This window comes from Rhinatrema bivittatum, chromosome 4, assembly GCF_901001135.1.
Source record: "Rhinatrema bivittatum chromosome 4, aRhiBiv1.1, whole genome shotgun sequence".
NCBI classification, from domain to species: Eukaryota; Metazoa; Chordata; class Amphibia; order Gymnophiona; family Rhinatrematidae; genus Rhinatrema; species Rhinatrema bivittatum.
This window is the reverse complement of record NC_042618.1, coordinates 486026229-486051720: the sequence shown is the minus strand read 5'-3', so window position 1 is coordinate 486051720 and position 25492 is coordinate 486026229. Positions and strand designations below refer to the sequence as shown.

The following is a 25492-nucleotide window of genomic DNA, read 5'->3' as shown; positions in this document are numbered from 1 at the left end:
CGTTTTGCTGTAAACCGAAGTGACATGTAAATTTTTTACATGCATATCGGTATAAAAAAGTGCTAAATAAATAAATTAAAAAATATATCTGAAGCAAGAAACCTGCGAGGGAGTCGGTTGGACCATTAGATGACCAAGGGGTTAAAGAGGCTCTTAGGGAAGATAAGGCCATCGCAGAAAGACTAAATTAATTCTTTGCTTCCGTGTTTACTAATGAAGATGTTGGGGAGATACCAGTTCCGGAAATGGTTGTCAAGGGTGATGAATCAGACGAACTGAACCAAATCACTGTGAACCTGGAAGATGTAGTAGGCCAGGTTGACAAACTAAAGAGTAGCAAATCACCTGTATTGGATGTTATGCATCCTAGGATACTGAAGGAACTCAAAAATGAAATTCCTGATCTATTAGTTAAAATTTGTAACCTATCATTAAAATTATCCATTGTACCTTAAGACTGGAGGGTGGCCAGTGTAACCCCAATATTTAAAAAGAGCTCCAGGGGCGATCTGGGAAACTATAGACCAGTGAGCCTGACTTCAGTGCCGGAAAAATAGTGGAAACTATTCTAAAGATCAAAATCGTAGAGCATATAGAAAGAAATGGGTTAATGGAACACAATCAACATGGATTTACCCAAGGGATGTCTTGCCTAACAAATCTGCTTCATTTTTTTGAAGGGGTTAATAAACATGTTGATAAAGTTGAACCAGAACATGTAGTGTATTTGGATTTTCAGAAGGCGTTTGACAAAGTCTCTCATGAGAGGCTTCTAAGAAAACTAAAAAGTCATGGGATAGGAGGTGATGTCCTTTTGTGGATTACAAATTGGTTAAAAGACAGGAAACAGAGAGTAGGATTAAATGGTCAATTTTCTCAGTGGAAAAGGGTAAACAGTGGAATGCCTCAGGGATTTGTACTTGGACCGGTGTTTTTCAATATATATATAAATGATCTGGAAAGGAATATGACAAGTGAGGTTATCAAATTTGCGGACGATACAAAATTATTTAGAGTAGTTAAATCACAAGCAGATTGTGATACATTACGGGAGGACCTTGCAAGACTGGAAGATTGGGCATCCAAATGGCAGATGAAATTTAATGTGGACAAGTGCAAGGTGTTGCATATAGGGAAAAATAACCCTTGCTGTGGTTACACGATGTTAGGTTCCATATTAGGTGCTACCACCCAGGAAAAAGATCTAAGCATCATAGTGGATAATACTTTGAAATCAATCTGCTCAGTGTGCTGCAGCAGTCAAAAAAGCAAAAGGAATGTTAGGAATTATTAGGAAGGGAATGGTTAATAAAACAGAAAATGTTATAATGCCTCTGTATCGCTCCATGGTGAGACCGCACCTTGAATACTGTGTACAATTCTGGTCGCTGCATCTCAAAAAAGATATAGTTGTGATGGAGAAGGTTCAGAGAAGGGCAACCAAAATGATAAAGGGGATGGAACAGCTCCCCTATGAGGAAAGGCTGAAGATGTTAGGGCTGTTCAGCTTGGAGAAGAGACGGCTGAGGGGGGGGGGGATATGATAGAGGTCTTTAAGATCATGAGAGGTCTTGAACGAGTAGATGTGAATCGGTTATTTACACTTTCGGATAATAGGAGAACTAGGGAGCATTTCATGAAGTTAGCAAGTAGCACATTTAAGACTAATCGGAGAAAATTCTTTTTCACTCAATGCACAATTAAGCTCTGGAATTTATTGCCAGAGGATGTGGTTAGTGCAGTTAGTGTAGCTGGGTTCAAAAAAGGTTTGGATAAGTTTTTGGAGGAGAAGTCCATTAACTGCTATTAATCAAGTTTACTTAGGGGCGGATTTTAAGAGCCCTGCTCGCCTAAATCCGCCCAAATCCGGGCGGATTTAGGCGAGCAGGGCCCTGCGCGCCGGTGAGCCTATTTTACATAGGCCTACCGGCGCGCGCAGAGCCCCGGGACTCGCGCAAGTCCCGGGGTTTTCTGAGGGGGGCGGGCCCGAACCACATGGCGTTTTCGGGGCGTGCCGGGAGTGTTCCGGGGGCGGGCCCGGGGCGTGGCTACGGCCCGGGGGCGTGGCCGCGCCCTCCAGACCTGCCCTCAGGTTGCGCGGGGATTTACGTCTCCCTCCGGAAGGCGTAAATCCCCCGACAAAGGTAAGGGGGGGGGGGTTTAGACAGGGCCGGGCGGGTGGGTTAGGTAGGGGAAGGGAGGGGAAGGTGAGGGGAGGGCAAAAGAAAGTTCCCTCCGAGGCCGCTCCGATTTCGGAGCGGCCTCGGAGGGAACGGGGGTAGGCTGCGCGGCTCGGCGCACGCCGGCTATACGGAATTGATAGCCTTGCGCGCGCCGATCCAGGATTTTAGCGGATACGCGCGGCTACGCGCGTATGTACTAAAATCCCGCGTACTTTTGCTTGCGCCTGATGCGCCAGCAAAAGTACGCCAAATCGCGTGGTTTGAAAATCTACCCCTTAGGGAATAGCCACTGCTATTAATTGCATCAGTAGCATGGGATCTTCTTAGTGTTTGGGTAATTGCCAGGTTCTTGTGACCTGGTTTGGCCTCTGTGGGAAACAGGATGCTGAGCTTGATGGACCCTTGGTCTGACCCAGCATGGCAATTTCTTATGTTCTTATAATCGCTGGCATATGATGTGATATCATCACTGCTCTACTACTGCTTTGTGATAGCATGTGAAGAACAGGCAGTGAACAGTATAGAATCCTATGCTTGTTTATTTCTCCCAGTTAGTCCTTGTTCAGCCATTTTTAGTTAAAGAAAATGTTAATGCATCATTTTGAAAAATGTTACATCTCTGTAAATACAACTTTTTGTATATATCAGAATTTTAGAAAACAAACTGGAATGTAAAGTTCATGATGGGCTCTATCTGTGACCAACCTCATCAGCCGATTAACCTGGCTGCTTCTTTAGGTATCATTACTATGGGATTGCAGTGAAGGAGAGCTCGCAGTACTATGATGTCATGTACTCCAAGAAAGGAGCAACTTGGGTCAATGAAACTGGAAAGAAAGAGGTCACCAAGCAAACTGTGGCATATTCTCCCCGATCCAAGCTCGGGACACTGCTACCAGAATTCCCAAATGTCAGAGATCTGAACCTAGCAGCAAGCCTGCCTGAGGAGAAGGTGAGTGTGCCTTACTACGCATTTCCTCAAAAGCAGAGAAGGTGAGTGCCACTCAGTGAGCATGTTTTCCTGGGAGAAGTGAGTGCCACTCAGTGAGCATGTTTCCCTGGGAGAGAAGATGAGTGCCACTCAGTGAGCATGTTTCCCTGGGAGAGAAGGTGAGTGCCACTCAGTGAGTGCATTCTTCTGGGTAGAAAAGATGGTGAGTGCCACTTAGTGAGCATGTTTCCCTGGGAGAGAAGGTGAGTGCCACTCAGTGAGCATGTTTCCCTGGGAGAGAAGGTGAGTGACACTCAGTGAGCATGTTTTCCTGGGAGAGAAGGTGAGTGACACTCAGTGAGCATGTTTTCCTGGGAGAAGTGAGTGCCACTCAGTGAGCATGTTTCCCTGGGAGAGAAGATGAGTGCCACTCAGTGAGCATGTTTCCCTGGGAGAGAAGGTGAGTGACACTCAGTGAGCATGTTTTCCTGGGAGAGAAGATAAGTGCCACTCAGTGAGCATGTTTCCCTGGGAGAGAAGGTGAGTGCCACTCAGTGAGCATGTTTCCCTGGGAGAGAAGGTGAGTGACACTCAGTGAGCATGTTTTCCTGGGAGAGAAGGTGAGTGACACTCAGTGAGCATGTTTTCCTGGGAGAAGTGAGTGACACTCAGTGAGCATGTTTCCCTGGGAGAGAAGATGAGTGCCACTCAGTGAGCATGTTTCCCTGGGAGAGAAGGTGAGTGACACTCAGTGAGCATGTTTTCCTGGGAGAGAAGATAAGTGCCACTCAGTGAGCATGTTTCCCTGGGAGAGAAGGTGAGTGACACTCAGTGAGCATATTTCCCTGGTAGAGAAGGTAAGTGACACTCAGTGAGCATGTTTCCCTGGGAGAGAAGGTGAGTGACACTCAGTGAGCATGTTTCCCTGGGAGAGAAGGTGAGTGACAGTCAGTGATCATGTTTCCCTGGGAGAGAAGGTGAGTGGCACTCAGTGAGCATGTTTCCCTGGGAGAGAAGGTGAGTGCCACTCAGCATGTTTCCCTGGGAGAGAAGGTGAGTGACACTCAGTGAGCATGTTTCCCTGGGAGAGAAGGTGAGTGGCACTCAGTGAGCATGTTTCCCTGGGAGAGAAGGTGAGTGCCACTCAGTGAGCATGTTTCCCTGGGAGAGAAGGTGAGTGACACTCAGTGAGCATGTTTCCCTGGGAGAGAAGGTGAGTGACACTCAGTGAGCATGTTTCCCTGGGAGAGAAGGTGAGTGCCACTCAGCATGTTTCCCTGGGAGAGAAGGTGAGTGGCACTCAGTGAGCATGTTTCCCTAGGGTAGGAGAAAGACAGTGCTGCATGGTGAGAGTCGGGATTGATAGTAGGAGGTGCAGGCCATGACAAGCTTGTAGGTTATAGCCCGTGCTGGCCACAGGAAAATGTTAAGAGTTGCTGCTGGCTACAAAAGTCATATTGAATCACTTTATTTTACAATTAATTACTATAAATCATCAGACATATAATAACACTAAGAAAGGCAGAGTTAGAATCTATCCTGTAATTCATTTTTACAATAGCATTTTCTTCTGTTTTGGCTGTATCCATTTGGATAGATTAAATCCATAACAATAGTTCATGATCCAGTTATAATTATTTTTCATTTTCAAAATGCATGCTAGGTTTTTAAAAATTATTATTATTGTTATTATTCAGTCTTCCATCTATTTTATACCAACAGTTTTACATTTATTTTATATGCATTAATCACAACTTATGCTTTTAAATCTATGAAAATAACATTTATAAATAATTCATCACACTATTTAACAGATACAAAAAGCAATAAATTCACTTAATAAAATGGTACATCTTGCCCCCTTCCACAAATCACATATAAATAAAAACTTTAAAACATCAATAACAAAGTCCTAAAAACAGCAGCATCCTTCACATAAGTGAAATCTCTTTCTGGAATAATTGGTCCACTCTGTACTAAGAGAGAGGCGTTGATTCTTTCTGGGGAGAATATTGCAAAGAGTAGGGGCAATAACAGGAAGTGTTTTGTGACAGACTTGTCTCCCAGCAGTATACATTCACTGAAATGGTGAATATTTCCTTTTTCTTCATTCTCTTGTGTGTATAATGTATAAATATTTTAAATACATACAAATAAATTCTGCCCTCTCCAGACAAATAGTTAAGAGACGACCTCGGTTTCAGATGTCTGAGAGTAGTCACAAAGTCTGTGAGTGCTTTACCCACAGATGTTGCACCAATTCTGATTTATTGCAGATACTTTTTCCCTTCAAAGCAATATGGATACAAAATTATGCTTGTTATTGCATTCCCTGTCTTATCACCTTCTCTAGGAATGCTTCCACTCAGTGTATTTATTATTTATATACCAACATTGGATCTGAGATATCACATCTGTTTACATTCAGGTACTGTAGGTATTTCTCTATCCCCAGAGGGCTTACAATCTAAGTTTTGTACCTGAGGTAATGGAGGGTAAAGTGACTTGCCCAGGGACACAAGGAGCAGCAGTGGGATTTGAACCCTGGTCTCCTGGTTCATAGTCCCCTGCTCTACCACTAGGCTATTCCTCCTCCCTAATGTAGCTAAAAGTGTGTGCATTCTGGAAGAGGAGAGAGCGCTAGGACTGTGCCACTTTAGGTTTCAGAGAGACTACTGATCTCCCAGAGCAAGTCTGAGGAGTCTTGAGATCTGTCATATAGGTCTGATGAGTTTGATTCTGACTCTGAATGGGAGGATTTTCCATCAGATCCATCACCACCACAGACCTCCAGAAAATGTCTCCTACTCTGCTTTGTTGATAAAATTGCTGTAGTTTCATTTAAGCTGTAGGCTGAAGGAGAGCAAAGGACACAATGTTTGGTCTTCTGGATGCCTCACGGGAGCTGGTGCCTGTGCCCGTGCATTAGATCCTCAGATGCGTATGTTGGAGACCCCCACTCACTGTGTGTCCTGATTCAAAGAAAGCATCCAGGAGGCTCCCAGAATCAGCAAGACCTACTTACCCCACCAATCTGCATTTATTGAAATCCCCCTCAAAAAGGTCGAGAAGTCTAAGGCATGCTCCTTGGCACCCTCTGGCCATGACCCTAAACATTTAGACCTTTTTGGCAAAACGGTTTCTCAGAACATTATACTTAGCTCCCACATAGTTTCTCACCAACTCTATGTGGATGAGTTCCCTTGCTCCAGTCTGTAGAAGAAGTGGAGATTGATTTTCTCCATAAACAGAAAAATGACAAATTTGTTCATCTGAAGAGAAAGGGATGGCCTGTGAATAGTTGAGCAAAGTAGATTCTTTTGTTGCTTTCAAAACTGCAATAAGATCTTCATCCATGGCAGTTAGGGCTCGTGGACTCTCATGGCTGCTTCTAACTGGCTCTGTATAGATATGAATTAGAAGTTACGCTTCCCCATTGCCTTCTTTCTTGACCAGTGATGAACATCTTGTTTGAGTAAGTACATTACACTATCTAATATATTGTGCAGAATCATGTATCCTGAAAGTTAAACTGGGGCAAAATTATTACAGGTTCCTCTGCCCAAGAGTAATAGAATAAAACAGACTTCTGTTAGAGCCTTTTCCATGGACACACCAGAGTTGTTGAATGCTAGTCCTGAGCTGCTAAGAAATGAGCCAGACCTATGTAGTTTTAGACATCAATTGAAGACTTAATTATTGAAAGAGCCATATGGATGAAGGTTGGTTAAGTATGCATTTAATTTTGTTTTAAAGTATATATTAGTCCTGTAATTGTTTTAACTACTGTTGTTGTATGTTTTATGATTGTTTGTTGTGTAATCCGCACTGGACAGATAATGTATGTATTTGGAAGTTGTGGAATACAAGACTTTTAAATAAATACCAACCTAAAGCCAGTACCACTGAAACATCAGCCAATGTCTGGGGCTGTAAGATTGTCCTGGGGTTATGTGATTTGTTTTAAATTTATCATTCGTTTCTACCTTCACTTGTTTTGGGATTTAAAAACTGTACATGCATTCATTTGTGCTTTTAGTGAACATGTTTTTAAATGCAATGAACTTTTTGTATTGGGTAAATGATTGTGGAAGATAGTAAGCTTTTATTGGTTATTTTTTCCCTATTTTCGGATTCCTCTGGACCTCATTAATTCATATTTTGAGTCAGGCTGTGAGGGGTTCTTTTTGTATCTTTTGTTCTACTTTTTTGAGATCCTCTCTTTTTGTAGAGAAGGAAACATTATAACAATGTTTTGGATGGGGTAGAGAAGGAGAGAGAGGAGTCAAAGATCTCTGCAAGGTTACGAGCTGAGGGAACTGGGAGGATGGCACTGCTTTCTGTGTTAGAGAAAAGAGGTTCTGTCCTGAGATGGCCGTGGGACATCCATGTAGCAAGGTGTGATTATTAGGCCGAGTTTTGGGACTGGATTCCTGATTACGTTTCTGGTGTAGAGAGGTAGATCTGAGAGTCATCAGAATATAGATGATATTGAAAGCCATGGGAGGAGATCATAAGGGGATCAGTGTGTCCAAACTTGTGTGTAGCTAATAGCGCTCATCACATGTAAAGTCCTTAAAGATGAGGCTATTGGCTATTACCCCACGATGCAATAAATTACTGCTCATCCATCACAACCTTGTCAACGTGGCAAATTTAACGCCAGCCCTGTTGCTGGCATTAAGCCTTGCAATGTATCGCCTTGCTCTTAAAAAACAAAAATGCCTCCTACTTACTCAGAGGAACCGCAGAAAGCTGTATCATGACAAAATGAGAAGGGGGAAAACGTCCTGGGTGCACAATAATCATGCCCTAGGCCGTGTATATTGTGACGGTAGCAGGATAAAACAGGTGCTCGTGCTCAGCGTTTGTTTTCCTAACCTGCACACAGCCAAGGATGAGCTAGGGATGCAGAATTTTTCCTAGCACATCCTTTTTAGCATAGCAACTAATTTACCTTTTGCATCGGGCTTTTATGCATTGGCCAGTAAAAGTGTGATGGGAGACGTATATGCTTCTCTTTGGATGATGTCGCCCACTTGTGTGACTCATCCTGCTGTCTGTGGATAATATCTGTTACCACCTCAGTTTTACAGTCTGAATAGAAGGCAGTTCTCTATTACACATAAGAACATGAACATATCAGGCCAAGGGTCCATCAGGCCCAGCATCCTGTTTCCAACAGAGGCCTAACCAGGCCATAAGAACCTGGCAAGTACCCAAAAACTAAGAAGATCCCATGCTACTGATGCAATTAATAGCAGTGGCTATTCCCTAAGTCACCTTGATTAATAGCCATTAATGGACTTCTCCTCCAAGAACTTATCCAAACCTTTTTTAAACCCAGCTACACTAACTGCACTAACCACATCCTCTGGCAACAAATTCCAGAGCTTAATTGTGCGTTGAGTGAAAAAGAATTTTCTCCGATTAGTCTTAAATGTGCTACTTGCTAACTCATGGAATGCCCCCTAGTCCTTCTATTATACGAAAGTGTAAATTTATTTATTTATTTATTTATTTTTAGTTTTTATAAACCGACGTTCCTGTATAATATACATATCACACCGGTGTACAAAGAAGTAAAACTGTTGCCTCGGGGGCGGCTTACATTGTAACAATTAACAGAGAACATAAAGGAGCATAAAGGAGCTTAAAGGAGCATAAATAAACTTAGAGGAGTTTAGAGGAGTTTACAGTAAATAACCGATTCATATCTACTCGTTCAAGACCTCTCATGATCTTAAAGACCTCTATCATATCCCCCCCTCAGCCGTCTCTTCTCCAAGCTGAACAGCCCTAACCTCTTCAGCCTTTCCTCATAGGGGAGCTGTTCCATCCCCTTATCATTTTGGTTGCCCTTCTCTGTACCTTCTCCATCGCAACTATATCTTTTTTGAGATACGGCGACCAGAATTGTACACAGTATTCAAGGTGTGGTCTCACCATGGAGCGATATAGAGGCATTATGACATTTTCCATTTTATTCACCATTCTCTTCCTAATAATTCCTAACATTCTGTTTGCTTTTTTGACTGCTGCAGCACACTGCACCGACGATTTCAATGTGTTATCCACTATGATGCCTAGATCTTTTTCCTGGATGGTAGCTCCTAATATGGAACCTAACATCTTGTAACTATAACAAGGGTTATTTTTCCCTATATGCAACACCTTACACTTGTCCACATTAAATTTCATCTGCCATTTGGATGCCCAATCTTCCAGTCTCGCAAGTTCCTCCTGTAATGTATCACAATCCGCTTGTGATTTAATTACTCTGAATAATTTTGTATCATCCGTAAATTTGATAACCTCACTCGTCATATTCCTTTCCAGACCATTTATAAATATATTGAAAAGCACCGGTCCAAGTTCAGATCCCTGAGGCACTCCACTGTTTACCCTTTTCCACTGAGAAAATTGACCATTTAATCCTACTCTCTGTTTCCTGTCTTTTAACCAGTTTGTAATTCACAAAAGGACATCGCCTCCTATCCCATGACTTTTTAATTTTCTCAGAAGCCTCTCATGAGGGTCTTTGTCAAACGCCTTCTGAAACTCTAAATACACTACATCTACCGGTTCACCTTTATTCTCATGTTTATTAACCCCTTCAAAAAAATGAAGCAGATTTGTGAGGCAAGACGTCTCTTGGGTAAATCCATGTTGACTGTGTTCCAATAAACCATGTCTTTCTATATGCTCTATGATTTTGATCTTTAGAATAGTTTCCACTATTTTTCCTGGCACTGAAGTCAAGTTCACTGGTCTATAGTTTCTTAGATCACCCCTGGAGCCCTTTTTAAATATTGGGGTTACATTGGCCACCATCCAGTCTTCAGGTATAATGGATAATTTTAATGATAGGTTACAAATTTTAACTAATAGATCAGAAATTTCATTTTTGAGTTCTTCAGTACACTAGGATGCATGCCATCCAGTCCAGGTGATTTTCTACTCTTTAGTTTGTCAGTCTTTCCTACTAATTCTTCCAGGTTCACAGTGATTTGGTTCAGTTCATGTGACTCATCACCCTTGAAAACCATCTCCAGAGCTGGTATCTCCCCAAAATCCTTATTAGTAAACATGGAAGCAAAGAATTCATTTAGTCTTTCTGCAATGACCTTATCTTCCCTAAGAGTCCCTTTAACCCCTTGGTCATCCACTCCAGGAGAGAGAGAGGGTGCCAGCATGGCCATTTGGCTAGGGCTTACAATGTTCAAGGGGCCTACTTTTGTTGGGCAAAATTTAAAAAAAAGCTAAATATATCTATTTCTAACATGTATAAATAAAAATTTCAATTATAATTGAAGAATTTGCTAACAAAAAAGCTCATAAAACCTTCTTAAATAAATACAAATTATTTGGGAAATTTAGAAAACGATTTCTCTTATTAAGTATCACGTCAGAACCTTACATAGGGGCCTACTTTTCTTAGCTGGCACGGGCCTAATTCCTGCTCTCGCCGGCCCTGTGGTCATCTAACGGTCCAACCGACTCCCTCACAGGTTTCTTGCTTCGGATATACTTTTAAAAGTTTTAATTATGAGTTTTTGCCTCTACAGCCAAATTCATTTGAAATTCTCTCTTCGCCTGTCTTATCTAGTGTAGGCTATCCCTCTGAATCCCTCTGAATAAATAGTTATAGCAATGATTATGGCTTGAATGGATGGCAATTTACCTTTTAATAAGAGATATTAGGAACCAAGTAGCACTTTGGGCTCTTTCCTTCAGTAATTTACTGTGCTCATGGTCTGATTTATCTATTGATAAGTTCTTTGGTTCTCACTCCTAACAGGGATTCTTGTGTACAGCACTGTCTAAAAATTAATTGCTTAAATAAAGAGTTGAAACAGCAAACCATTCTCTGCCTGGTCAAAGTTTATTCTCTGTCGATGAGTAGGACTGAATTATCCATGACACGTAAGGTGACATCATACGACGCCACTGAACTGACCCTTTTCTCTAAGCTGATAGAGCTTTTGCTCTAATGAGCATGTGCATAAATTCCCTCACAGGAGTTGCTTCATGAGCCTCTCAGTCTTTTTTTTTTGTCTTTGTTTCACCATAGACTTTTACCCTATCTCTTCAGATAATTTTTTTCTGTTAATTATGTTTCTTACTATTTTTTAAAATTATTTTTGTTGCTTCACTGCCTTAGCAGCCACCCAAACAGCACTTTTCAGTGCTATTTAAAAAAAAGAAAGAAAGAAAAGAAAAGATTTCTTAACAGGGTGTCCAGTTCTAAGAAGCCCACAGTGAGAGGATTTTGTGTATGCAGTAGAAAGATGTCCATTACCCTCAGACATGATCTCTGTTATTGCTGCCTTGGAGCAGACCATGACTTGACAAACTGCTACCATTATGGCCACATGTCTCCACTGTCACAAAAAGTCAAGGGTCTGCAAAATGGAGTAACTGCATAAGACTCTGAGAAGACACAGTTGATCCTCTTTCTGGAGCAGGACCTCTTCATGCTATTCAGGTCTAGAGTTGAGCAGGAGATCCACTAAAAGATTTCCCTCATTGGTGGAACAGCCAGGTCCTTGGGATCGAGCAAACCAAAATCTAAGAAAAAGAAACATTCTGTGGAGCTGGTGGTGGTTCCGGTGCCAAAGAAGCATTGATCAGTGCTGTCAATGCAACCAATGCACCTGTGCTTCATTGAAGCACAAAGCATTGGCACCATCAACGCACAAAGCCCTGATGCATAAATCTTCATTGCACCGAGCCCTGGAGAATGCAATTCATCAAGCCTCAACACCAATAATGCTCCAAGTGAGAGAACATGCTGCTCTATTATCAAGTCTCAAAGCCACAGTGCTGCTGACTCACTGTTTTCTACTTTACCCAGATGGAGAGGTGAATCCTCGGAGGCAGAAGATAACATGATACGCTTACCCCTTAATCACCAGGGCAATGTCACCATCGAGATTGTTGGAATAAGGCCATTTTTTAGAGATACTAGATCCCATTTGTTCCATAGTCCCTTTAATTTTCTACCAGTCTCTGGTGCAGATCTTTTGAAACCCAAAGGACACAAAGGACTCTATCCTGGTATCAGAAGATGATGTTCCACCTCCAGCGCCCAGCCAAAGAGCACGTCAGCCTTTAGACCAAGTGTTAGAATTAGTGAAAACTTTATTTACCTCTCTAGCAACTAAGTATAAGGAGGTTACTGACATGGAGTGGGGAATCAGCTGGATGGGGGATTTCCCCAGAAGGAGCAGAACCAGATTCTAGAGCAAAGCCTGACCAGCCACCTTCCCCGTGGGTTGAGCCTGCAGGTTCTGGTGGCCAGCATGCCTTTGGCTGGAACTGGATACAAGCTGGGTCTAGAGCCAGGGCCGGCATTGGAAATAAGGCAGGCAAATGTGATGAGACAAAGCTGGAACTGGAGGCAGGCAAGAGCTAGAGACAGGCAGGGGCTGGAGACAGGGATGGAACAGGAATCAAGGCTTGGCCTGAAAACAGGGCTGGAGTGAATACATGACTGGAACTGGAGGTAAGGGCTGGAAAGGGAGACACAGAAGACCCACTGGGAACTGGGAGCCACAGGGAAGACCAGGACAGGACAAGACTAGACAAGTGAATTCAGAAGGCCCTAAGGCCAAGGCAGAGCAAGAAAATACAGAAAGCCCAAAGGCTAAAGCAGGGAAAGGAAATACTAGAAGACCCGGAGGCAAGGGCAAAGCTGAGCAGGAAAGAAGGCTCAAAATCACAGGGCAGGGTGAGAAGGCCAGAAAAGCCACAAGTAAGACAGAAAGTCAAGTAGGCTTCAAAGTAAGGCAGAAGGCCACAAAACAATGCAGATGCAAAGGAAGCCTCAGAACAAAGCAGAAGGCCATGGAGCTACACAAAAGGATAGCAAGGCAAGGTGGGCCAATGCAAAGACCCAAGCTGACTCGATGAAGAGGCACCAAAATGTGGAAAAGGCAGGGCTTAATAGGGCTGGCACTGCTGTATCATGGGAGCATCAAGGAGATGGCTAGTACAGGAGTGAAGGCAGCTCCATGAGGACCTCTGCTGGCAGGGAGGCTGGCTAGCAGTCGGGATCGTGACAGGTACACTCCAATCTCTCCTTTTTAAGATATCAGATTTATTCTCACAAGGAGGTGTCCCAGCTTCCGTGTTTGGAATGGAACACTCCATCATATCCTCATAAGGTGGTTCTAGACACTCACTTGCAGTGGAGTCCAGCTAATCTGAGGAGGTTCACCAGGAGTGTACCTTTCGAGGTGACCAATATGCTCTCCTTAGTCACCAAATTCTTTATTGGGGTCCTGGATTAGTATTCCCTCCTCCCTTGGATCTGAAGAGGATTCAATAGGGTACCCTCTGATACCATAGCTATCCTCCACAATACTCATCTCCACCAGAAGACCTCTTATTCCAGATTGCTGGGCAAGTTGGATAAAGCACTATGAGTCACTATGGTTTGGCAGAAAATCATTGTGTTGTTAGGTCTGCTCTCCAGGTGATTTCTTATCCTCTCACACTGAGGATGTGTCTCCAGGGCTGTGTGCCCAGGTGGGAATGACTGGATGACCATTATAATGAGTGATTCAGTCATTAGAAATGTAGATAGCTGGGTAGTTGATGGGTATGAGGATCGCTTGGCAACTTGCCTGCCTGTTGCAAAGGTGTGGACCTCACGCAACACCTAGATAATATTTTAGAGACTGCTGGGGAGGAGCCAACTGTCATTGTGTATGTGGGTAGCAGTGACATAGGAAGATGCATGAGGAAAGTTCTGGAGGCTAAATTTAGGCTCGTAGGAAACTGATATCCATAATCTCCAGGGTTGCATTCTCAGAAATGCTTCCTGTTCCACATGCATGTTACATCAGAGGTGGACCCCTGGGGTGAGGTGGGGTTGACGCAACACGTAGGTAGAAACCTACGGGTCCCCACCGTCGGCAAGTGGAGTGGGCTAAAGGTAGAGGCCACTGGAGCTTCACCTATACCAGCTCTCGTTCCCCGTGAGTTGAGCCTTTGGGTGCCGAAGCCGGCAGGACTTAGCTGGGCCTCGAGGTTGGTTTATGAAGAAAGGTGGTTCAGCCCATTGACAGCAGTCAGTAGGTGGCATAGTCCTACCCTGGACTGGATTTGGTATAGGAACTCAGGCGCCAATGGAACGGAGAGTAACTGGAGGTGCTCAAGCAAAGAAAGGCCAGAGCATTGTAAGTCCATGTCCAGGGAATAGGCTAGAGGAGGCGTCACTGACAGGCTGGGATCAGTGCCGGTGGCAAGCAGTGTAGAATTCAGGACACGGAGAAATCTGTAGCGTAGTCAATCAAAGCAATGGTCAGGGCATGGAGAAGGCAGGCGTAGTCAATCAAGGCAATGGTCAAGGCACGGAGAAGGCAGGCGTAGTCAGGTGTAGCAGAGGTCCAGGGCTGGAGATAAGCTGAAGAATGGACAAACAAAGCAGAGTCAAAATCCAGAGAGTCAGTCCAACACATAGACAAGGCAGGAACGAAGAAGACAGGAACCGGGAACCACGGAAGTCAGGAACATGAAGTAGAGAAGATTCTCAATCATCAACGAGTACATGGAGTATGAGGAGACCTGTAGCAAAGGCAATGCTATGGAGTGAGGCCTGAGCTTATATACACTGAAGAGTCTGATGTCAGCATCCGGGGCTGCGGCCAGGTTCCTGCCACGGGCCCTTTAAAAGGATTAGCAATGCGCGCGTGCCTAGGGAGGGGCGCGATGCCGATGGTGGCAAGGGCATCTTGGCTGGCAACACTGGGGACCATGGCAAGGCCGGGGGCACCCGAGGTGACCCGAGGTCGGAGCTGGCGGCCCACTGCCGCCAGTGAAGAGGAACCAGGAGCTGGACTCCGTGTAAGAAGGTGAGAGGGCCGCGCCGCGGGCGGCATGCATAACAATGCAGGACCCCAGAGGCAGGCTGAGCTCCAACCTTTCAATGCAAGAATGAAACAATGGTGCAGGGAAGAGGGTTTTAGATTTGTAGGAACTGGGGAACATTCTGAGAAAAGGGGAACCTATTCCAATGGAATGGGCTCCACCTTAACCAGAGTGGAACCAGGGTGCAGGCGCAGCTATTAAACTAAGTGATGGGGAAAGCTGACAGTTGCTCAGAAGTGCATGGTTAAGAATGATGTATCTTTGAAGTATTAACAAAACAGGGAAGATAGGGCATCCTGATAGAGAGGTTGCAATAAATGCTAAAGTAATCCAGGGGCCTTTCAGTAAAGATCATACAGAGCAAAAAGATCTCAAATTATTCCTAACAACTGATAAGCAGTTTTGTGATTCTGCTTCTCATGCAGCCTTCCAACCACCAGAGGTCCTCCGGGAGCTGCGCCTACCCTCTTTCTAGCTCTAGCTTCAGTGACCTCATGACTCAGCAATTCTCTGCCTATTTAGCCCTGCATCAGTCTACACTCTGTGTCTTGTCATTGAATCTGAGTCTGCTCGGCTCCTTGCTTGGCCACTTGTGTCTTGGTCCTTGTGGCTCTCTGCAGCCTTCTGCCTTGTACCCCGACTCCTCTAAGGCACCTGTCTCTAGCCTTGCTCCCCTAAGGCCTCCTGTCCCTAACCTTGTTCCCTGGCTCCCAGGCCGCCTGTCTCAAGCTTGCCAGTATCATTAACTCATGTCTTGTTCCAGTGTTCCATCCCAGACCTTGGTTTCTACCTGAGCTTCAAACCCACCAGATATCAGCCTACGGCCCTGCAGCCTGCCTCTTCATTCCTGCCTGACTTCTGCTTTCACTCCGGATTCCAGTCCAGCTTTAGCATTAGGTCTCTCCCTTGTTCAAATCCTGCCAGCCACCAGAACCTAAGGGCTCAATCTATGGGGAAGGTGGCTGATATAGACAGAAGATCCCCTAGTCTAGTCTGTACCTGGAGTCCTGGACTGTTCCTGTGGGGGTTCCCCAGCAGAGCTGGGTCCACAACCCTAACACCATGTTAATATAAACAAAGAAGTCTGAAAAATAAGATGGGAGAGTTAGAGTATAGCACTAAATGAAGAGGTAGATTTCATTGGCATCTCAGAGATTTGGTGGAAGGAGGATAACCACCAGGACACTATGAAACCAGGATACAAATTGGATCGCAATGATAAAATGGTTCAAATTTGGGGAAGTGTGGCGCTTTATGTTAAGGAGTCAAATGGAATAAAAGTTTTGCAAGAACCAAAATGTAGTCTGGAATCTTTATGGATTGAAATTCCATGAGAGAAGAGGAATAAAATAGTAGTAGATGAAATGCAAGAGGTAACAGGGAATTGAATTCTGACAGCAACCAACAAGGGCCCTGACTTTGACGGTTTAGGAAACTAAGTAAGGGGGTGACCTGTATGGTCAGAAGATGCTACCATAAGCTTGTTGGGCAGACTGGATGGACCATTTGGTCCTTTTCTGCCATCCTTTTCTGTGTTTCTGTATAAATTAGGGAAGCTTAAAAAAAATAGCAATACAGTAAGAATTTCAATTTCAATTACACTGGCAATGACTAGGTAAATGTCACATTAGGACATGCCAAGGAAGTAAAGTTTCTAGATGAAATAAATGCTGGTATAAGAAGCGAGAAAAGGGGGAGCTATTTTAGATCTAATCCTTGGTGAAACACATGATTTGGTATAAGATATAATAATGTTGGGGCCACTTGGAAATAGTGATCATAATATGATCAAATTTGACTTGATAACTGGAGGGAGTATATTAAGGAAATCTACTGTGATAGCATTTCATTTTCAAAAAGGGAAAGAATGCGAAAATGAGAAAAATGCTTAGGAAAAAACTGAAAGGAGCACCTGCAAAGGTTAAGACGTTATATCAGGCATGGATGCTATTCAAGAATACCATCTAGGAAGCCCAGAACAAATGTATTCCACACATTAAAAAATTTGAAGGAAGGCCAAATGATTGTGGGCATCATTTAAAGGTGAGGTGAGAGAGGCTATTATAGCAGAAAGAACATCTTTAAATAAATTGAAAATGGATCCAAATGAAGAAAACAGGAAACAATATAAGCACTGGAAAGTTAGATACAAAGAATTGATAAGGAAGACTAAGTCAGAATTTGAAGAGAAGCATGCTGAAGAAGCCAAAATTCATAATAAAACCTTTTTCAGGTATATTTGAAGCAAAAAGCCTGCGAGGAAGTCAATTGGATCATTAGATAATTGAGGGGTAAAGGTGCACTAATGGAAGACAATGCATAGTAGAGAACGTAAACAATTTCTTTGCTTTAGATTTTATGGAGAAGGATGCAAAGCAAATACCCATGACAGAAGTAATATTTAAAGGTGATGATTCAGAGGAAATGAAACAATCTCATTGAACCTGGAAGATGTAATAGGTCAAAGTGTCAAACTAAAGAGTAGCAAATCACCTGTACCAGATGGTATACATCTCAGAGTATGGAAAGAACTAAAAAATGAAATTACAGACCTATTATTATTAATCTGTAATTTATCATTAAAATAATCTGTGGTTACTTGAATATTACAAGGTGGCCAATGTCATGCCAGGTTTTAAAAAGGGCTCCAGAGGTAATCCAGGAAATTACAGACCAGCGAGCCTGACATCAGTGCCAAGAAAAATGATTGGAAACTATTATAATATAAAGAACAAAATTGCTGAGAATATAGATCAGGGTGGCCAAATCCGGTACTCGAGAGACACAATCAGGCCAGGTTTTCAGGATATCCACAATAAATATGCATGATTATAGATTTGCATACTGTGGGTCTTCAATGTATGCAAATCTATCTCATGCATATTTATTGCGGTAGTCCCAAGAACCTGACTGATTAGGCGTGCCTCCAGGGGAGAGTTGGGAAACTCTTAGCTATGCAATAGTTGACTCAAGCTACAACTACTTTATATCAACATTAAAAGACATTTTTATGAGGGCAGGAGACTGTACTGACATGTACTATATGTGCTTTTCCATCTGTTTTGCAGGTTTCCACCTTTATCATGATGTACAGAACTCACTGCCAGAGGATACTAGATACTGTCATAAGAGCCAATTTTGATGAGGTACAGTAAGTCTATCTCCTGTAAATAATTTTCCTTTTAATTGTATAAGAATCACCATGGATTGAAAGATTCAGGCCATGCAGAAAATATTGGTAAGTAGAAATCTGCTTCTAGGTGACCAATGCCGGCAGCTCTCATCTCATAATTTTCCTTCTCTAGTCTGACGCCATCTGTTTATCTTTTTTTGGAGGAATGCCCTCCAGAACTGGACACAATATTCCAGGTGAGATTTCACCAATGCCCCGTACAGAGGCATTATTGCTTCCTGTTTTCTACTTGTTCTGCCTTTTCCTATGCAACCTAGCATTTCTCTGGCTCTTGAGAGCACCTTGTGATGCTGTCTCCTGAATTTGTGATCAGCAGAAAAGATCACCCCAAGGTCTTCTTCCTGCTTAATATACATCAATATTTAACACCCCATCACATACTACTGCCTCAAATTTCTGCTCATCAATTCATGACTGCACGTTTTTGCATTGAAACATAGTTGCCATATTCACACTTTTATTTTTAATCTGATAAAAGCAGCAAACATTAATTATGCATTAAAAACAGTAGAAAGCTGTCATGTTTAATTTTGTAATGTATAGAAAAACAGCAGAAACTTCTCTTAATATCATGCACAAAATCAATTAGAAGCACATAGTCCCACTCAGTTTCATATGTAACAGGTAAGTATAAACGGATACAGCATCAGACAAAGGGTACTATCAATTCCAATAACCGGTCTCTGGCCGTGCAATGGGCTGCAGACAGCATCAGATAAAGCACATTCAAGATCATTCATTTGCTGGTTCAACAGGCAGAGTAGGGTCCAGTTACCATTATACGCAGTCTCCTGTAAGTCAAGCAGTTTGCAATCCACACCACTACCTTGGCATCCACTTCCCTGCTTCCCATTTTGTTCACGAGTCTCCTATGCAGGGCCGTACCAAAAGCTTCACTAAAATCCAAGTAAATCACATCAAGCGCTTTTCAATGAGCCAATTCTCAAGTTATTCAATCAAAAAAATCAATCAAAAAAATTCTGGTGAATCCATGCTGTCTTGGGTCCAGTAACCCCACCGGATTGTAGATAGTTCCCTATCCTTTCCTTCTGTAGAGTCTCCATTAATTTTCCCACCACCGAGGTGAGGGTAACCGGTCTGTAGTTTCCCGCCTCCTCTCTCTCCCACTCTTGTGAAGCGGGACCACCACCGCTCTTCTCCAATCACTCGGCACCACTCCCGTTTCTAGGGATCTATTGAACAGGTCACACAGCGGAGCCGCCAGCTCATCTCTGAGCTCCCTCAGTATCCTGGGATGAACCTCATCCGGCCCCATGGCTTTGTCCACTTTCCAGGGATCTATTGAACAGGTCACACAGCGGAGCCGCCAGCTCATCTCTGAGCTCCCTCAGTATCCTGGGATGAACCTCATCCGGCCCCATGGCTTTGTCCACTTTCCAGGGATCTATTGAACAGGTCACACAGCGGAGCCGCCAGCTCATCTCTGAGCTCCCTCAGTATCCTGGGATGAACCTCATCAGGCCCCATGGCTTTGTCCACTTTCCAGGGATCTATTAAACAGGTCACACAGCGGAGCCGTCAGCTCATCTCTGAGCTCCCTCAGTATCCTGGGATGAACCTCATCAGGCCCCATGGCTTTGTCCACTTTCCAGGGATCTATTGAGCAGGTCACACAGCGGAGCCCCCAGCACATCTCTGAGCTCCCTCAGTATCCTGGGATGAACCTCATCAGGCCCCATGGCTTTGTCCACTTTCCAGGGATCTATTGAACAGGTCACACAGCAGAGCCGCCAGCTCATCTCTGAGCTCCCTCAGTATCCTGGGATGAACCTCATCCGGCCCCATGGCTTTGTCCACTTTCTAGGGATCTATTGAACAGGTCACACAGTGGAGCCGCCAGCTCATCTCTGAGCACCCTCAGTATCCTGGGATGAACCTCATCCGGCCCCATGGCTTTGTCCACTTTCCAGGGATCTATTGAACAGGTCACACAGCGGAGCCGCCAGCTCATCTCCGAGCTCCCTCAGTATCCTGGGATGAACCTCATCAGGCCCCATGGCTTTGTCCACTTTCCAGGGATCTATTGAGCAGGTCACACAGCGGAGCCCCCAGCACATCTCTGAGCTCCCTCAGTATCCTGGGATGAACCTCATCAGGCCCCATGGCTTTGTCCACTTTCCAGGGATCTATTGAACAGGTCACACAGCGGAGCCGCCAGCTCATCTCTGAGCTCCCTCAGTATCCTGGGATGAACCTCATCCGGCCCCATGGCTTTGTCCACTTTCCAGGGATCTATTGAACAGGTCACACAGCGGATCCGCCAGCTCATCTCTGAGCTCCCTCAGTATCCTGGGATGAACCTCATCAGGCCCCATGGCTTTGTCCACTTTCCAGGGATCTATTGAGCAGGTCACACAGCGGAGCCCCCAGCACATCTCTGAGCTCCCTCAGTATCCTGGGATGAACCTCATCAGGCCCCATGGCTTTGTCCACTTTCCAGGGATCTATTGAACAGGTCACACAGCGGAGCCGCCAGCTCATCTCTGAGCTCCCTCAGTATCCTGGGATGAACCTCATCCGGCCCCATGGCTTTGTCCACTTTCCAGGGATCTATTGAACAGGTCACACAGCGGAGCCGCCAGCTCATCTCTGAGCTCCCTCAGTATCCTGGGATGAACCTCATCCGGCCCCATGGCTTTGTCCACTTTCCAGGGATCTATTGAACAGGTCACACAGCGGAGCCGCCAGCTCATCTCTGAGCTCCCTCAGTATCCTGGGATGAACCTCATCAGGCCCCATGGCTTTGTCCACTTTCCAGGGATCTATTGAACAGGTCACACAGCGGAGCCGCCAGCTCATCTCTGAGCTCCCTCAGTATCCTGGGATGAACCTCATCAGGCCCCATGGCTTTGTCCACTTTCCAGGGATCTATTGAGCAGGTCACACAGCGGAGCCCCCAGCACATCTCTGAGCTTCCTCAGTATCCTGGGATGAACCTCATCAGGCCCCATGGCTTTGTCCACTTTCCAGGGATCTATTGAACAGGTCACACAGCGGAGCCGCCAGCTCATCTCTGAGCTCCCTCAGTATCCTGGGATGAACCTCATCCGGCCCAATGGCTTTGTCCACTTTCCAGGGATCTATTGAACAGGTCACACAGCGGAGCCGCCAGCTCATCTCTGAGCTCCCTCAGTATCCTGGGATGAACCTCATCCGGCCCCATGGCTTTGTCCACTTTCAGTTTCCCCAGCTCTTCCCATACATTATCTTCTGTAAATGGAGTTACATCTGCTCCACATCCACCCCCATCCACAGTCTTGTCAACCAGTGATGGTCCTTCTCCAGGGTCCTCTTTAGTGAACACCGAACTGAAGTATTTGTTTAATGTTTCTGCCATTTCTTCATCTCTCTCCACACATTGATCATTGTCATCTTTAAGTTTCACTCTACCACTTCTGATCTTTCTTCTTTCCCTGACATATCTGAAAAATGTTCTGTCACCTCTGTTTACCTCTTGGTAAGCCTTTCTTCCGCCTGACCTCTTGCTTTTTTCTTTCTTCGTCTCCCTCAGTTTCTCCAGATATTTGTCCCTTTGTTCCTCTATTTGGGAAACTTTATATTTCTTGAATGCTGGTTTTTGTTTTTTTTGCTTTTATTACATCATCCACATCCTTTGAGAACCAGATTGGTTTCTTATTCCTCTTACCTTTGTCTACTTTTCTAACTTGTTGCCTTTGTAATTGCTCCTTTTAGTTTGGCCCACTGTTGTTTCACCTCTCCCATTTTCTCCCAGTCTTCTAGTTCTTCCTCCAGGTATTTCCCCATTTTGACAAATTCCGTATTTTTGAAATTCAGAACTCAGGTCTTCATGTGATCACTCCGTATCCTATTTGCAATATCAAACCTTACCGTTTAATGATGACTGGTGCTGAGGTGGGCACCCACCCGGACATCAGAGACATTATCTCCGTTAGTGAGCACTAAATCAAGTATAACTCCCTCCCTCGTGGGATCCATTACCATTTGTTTGAACAGAGCCCCTTGCAGGGCATCCACTATCTCTCTACTTCTCTTAGATTCTGCAGAAGGGATTCTCCAGTCTACGTCCAGCAGATTTAAATCTCCAACAAGACAGACTTTGCCCTTTTTTCCCACCTTTTGGATTTCTTTGACCAGATCTCTGTCTAGTTCTTCTGAGTCGGAGGCCTGTAGACCACACAAGTAAAAATGGAAGCACCATCTGCTTTTGTTAGGGCTGTCCATAATGCTTCTTCTCTTCCCCATGTCGCTTGCATTTTAAATGCTTGGATATTGTTTTTGACATAGCTATTCCTCCCCCTTTTCTGTCCTCTCTGTCCTTCCTTATCAAGTTATAGCCTGGGATGGTCCTATCCCAATCATGAGACCCAGTGAACCATGTCTCTGTATCAGCAACAATGTCCAAGTCTGCTTTCACCATTAAGGCCCGCAGGTGTGGGATTTTATTGCCCAAACTACAAGCATTTGTGGTCATAGCTTTCCAACTTTTCTCCATAAGATTCTTCTTCTTCCTAGTCATCTTTTTTGTCTAGCCAGATATTCAGCCGCCACCACTTGGCCAGATAAGTTGCTACTTATCCGGCTAAGTAACACTGAATATTGGCCTCTTTGCTAATAAAATTATATTTAGCGAAACAATCAGAAACCATTGGAGTGAAATTTCAGAGATGTTTTATGCATAAAAATAGCAAGTACATTTTATAAATGTTGAGACTTTGCATGTAATTTTGTTTTCACGCATACATTTTACTGGTAAAAAAAAATGGAGCAGTCTAGTGGCATTTCTGGGGTTCTGAAGTATGTGCAGTAGCTGCTATTTTGTAAGATACGCATATAGGGGTATAGAAGCTGCTATTTTGTAAGATACACATATAGAGGTGCAGTAGCTGCTATTTTGTAAGATACGCATATAGGGTTACAGTACCTGCTATTTTGTAAGATACACATATAGAGGTGCAGTAGCTGCTATTTTGTAAGATACGCATATAGGGTTACAGTACCTGCTATTTTGTAAGATACACATATAGAGGTGCAGTAGCTGCTATTTTGTAAGATACACATATAGAGGTGCAGTAGCTGCTATTTTGTAAGATACACATATAGGGGTGCAGTAGCTGCTATTTTGTAAGATACACATAGAGGTGCAGCAGCTGCTATTTTGTAAGACACGCATATAGGGGTACAGTAGCTGCTATTTTGTAAGATACACATATAGGGGTACAGTAGCTGCTATTTTGTAAGACACGCATATAGGGGTACAGTAGCTGCTATTTTCTAAGACACGCATATAGGGGTACAGAAGCTGCTATTTTGTAAGATACACATATAGGGGTGCAGTAGCTGCTATTTTGTAAGATACACATATAGAGGTGCAGTAGCTGCTATTTTGTAAGATACGCATATAGGGTTACAGTACCTGCTATTTTGTAAGATACACATATAGAGGTGCAGTAGCTGTTATTTTGTAAGATACACATATAGAGGTGCAGTAGCTGCTATTTTGTAAGATATGCATATAGGGGTACAGTAGCTGCTATTTTGTAAGATACACATATAAGGGTGCAGTAGCTGCTATTTTGTAAGATACGCATATAGGGGTACAGTAGCTGCTATTTTGTAAGATACGCATATAGGGGTACACCAGCTGCTATATTGTAAGATACACAAATAGAGGTGCAGTAGCTGTTATTTTGTAAGATACACATATAAGGGTGCGGTAGCTGCTATTTTGTAAGACACGCATATAGGGATGCTGTAGCTGCTGTTTTGTAAGATACGCATATAGGGGTGCAGTAGCTGCTATTTTGTAAGACACGCATATAGGGGTACAGTAGCTGCTGTTTTGTAAGATATGCATATAGGGGTGCAGTAGCTGCTATTTTGTAAGACACGCATATAGGGGTACAGTAGCTGCTGTTTTGTAAGATACACATAGAGGTGCAGTAGCTGCTATTTTGTAAGATACGCATATAGGGGTATAGTAGCTGTTATTTTGTAAGATACACATATAGAGGTGCAGTAGCTGCTATTTTGTAAGACACGCATATAGGGGTGCAGTAGCTGCTATTTTGTAAGACACGCATATAGGGGTACAATAGCTGCTGTTTTGTAAGACACGCATATAGGGGTGCAGCAGCTGCTATTTTGTAAGACACGCATATAGGGGTACAGTAGCTGCTATTTTGTAAGACACGCATATAGGGGTGCAGTAGCTGCTATTTTGTAAGACATGCATATAGGGGTACAGTAGCTGCTGTTTTGTAAGATACGCATATAGGGGTGCAGTAGCTGCTATTTTGTAAGACACGCATATAGGGGTACAGTAGCTGCTGTTTTGTAAGATACGCATATAGGGGTATAGTAGCTGCTATTTTGTAAGATACACATATAGGGGTACAGTAGCTGCTATTTTGTAAGATACACATATAGGGGTATAGTAGCTGCTATTTTGTAAGATACACATATAGGGGTACAGTAGCTGCTATTTTGTAAGATACACATATAGAGGTGCGGTAGCTGCTGTTTTGTAAGATACACATATAGGGGTGCGGTAGCTGCTATTTTGTAAGATACATATATAGGGGTGAGGTAGCTGCTATTTTGTAAGATACACATATAGGGGTACAGAAGCTGCTATTTTGTAAGATACACATATAGGGGTGCAGTAGCTGCTATTTTGTAAGATACACATATAGGGGTACAGAAGCTGCTATTTTGTAAGATACACATATAGGGGTGCGGCAGCTGCTATTTTGTAAGATACGCATATAGGGGTGCAGCAGCTGCTATTTTGTAAGATACGCATATAGGGGTGCAGTAGCTGCTATTTTGTAAGACACGCATATAGGGGTACAGTAGCTGCTATTTTGTAAGATACACATATAGGGGTACAGCAGCTGCTATTTTGTAAGATACACATAGAGGTGCAGCAGCTGCTATTTTGTAAGACACGCATATAGGGGTACAGTAGCTGCTATTTTGTAAGACACGCATATAGGGGTACAGTAGCTGCTATTTTGTAAGATACACATATAGGGGTACAGTAGCTTCTATTTGTAAGATACGCATATAGGGGTACAGAAGCTGCTATTTTGTAAGATACACATATAGAGGTGCAGTAGCTGCTATTTTGTAAGATACACATATAGGGGTACAGTAGCTGCTATTTTGTAAGATACACATAGAGGTGCAGTAGCTGCTATTTTGTAAGATACACATATAGAGGTGCAGTAGCTGCTATTTTGTAAGATACGCATATAGGGGTACAGAAGCTGCTATTTTGTAAGATACACATATAGAGGTGCAGTA

General features: G+C 43.7%; 1 protein-coding gene across 1 annotated transcript in view; it reads left to right on the top strand.

Annotated features, from left to right (window-relative positions):
- Positions 1 to 25492, top strand: part of RFX4 (regulatory factor X4) — a 501498-nt gene that overhangs the window by 145649 nt on the left and 330357 nt on the right. The window contains 2 exon segments of the mRNA XM_029597552.1: positions 2922 to 3135; positions 18060 to 18137. Of these exon segments, the coding sequence (XP_029453412.1) occupies positions 2922 to 3135; positions 18060 to 18137 (292 nt within the window).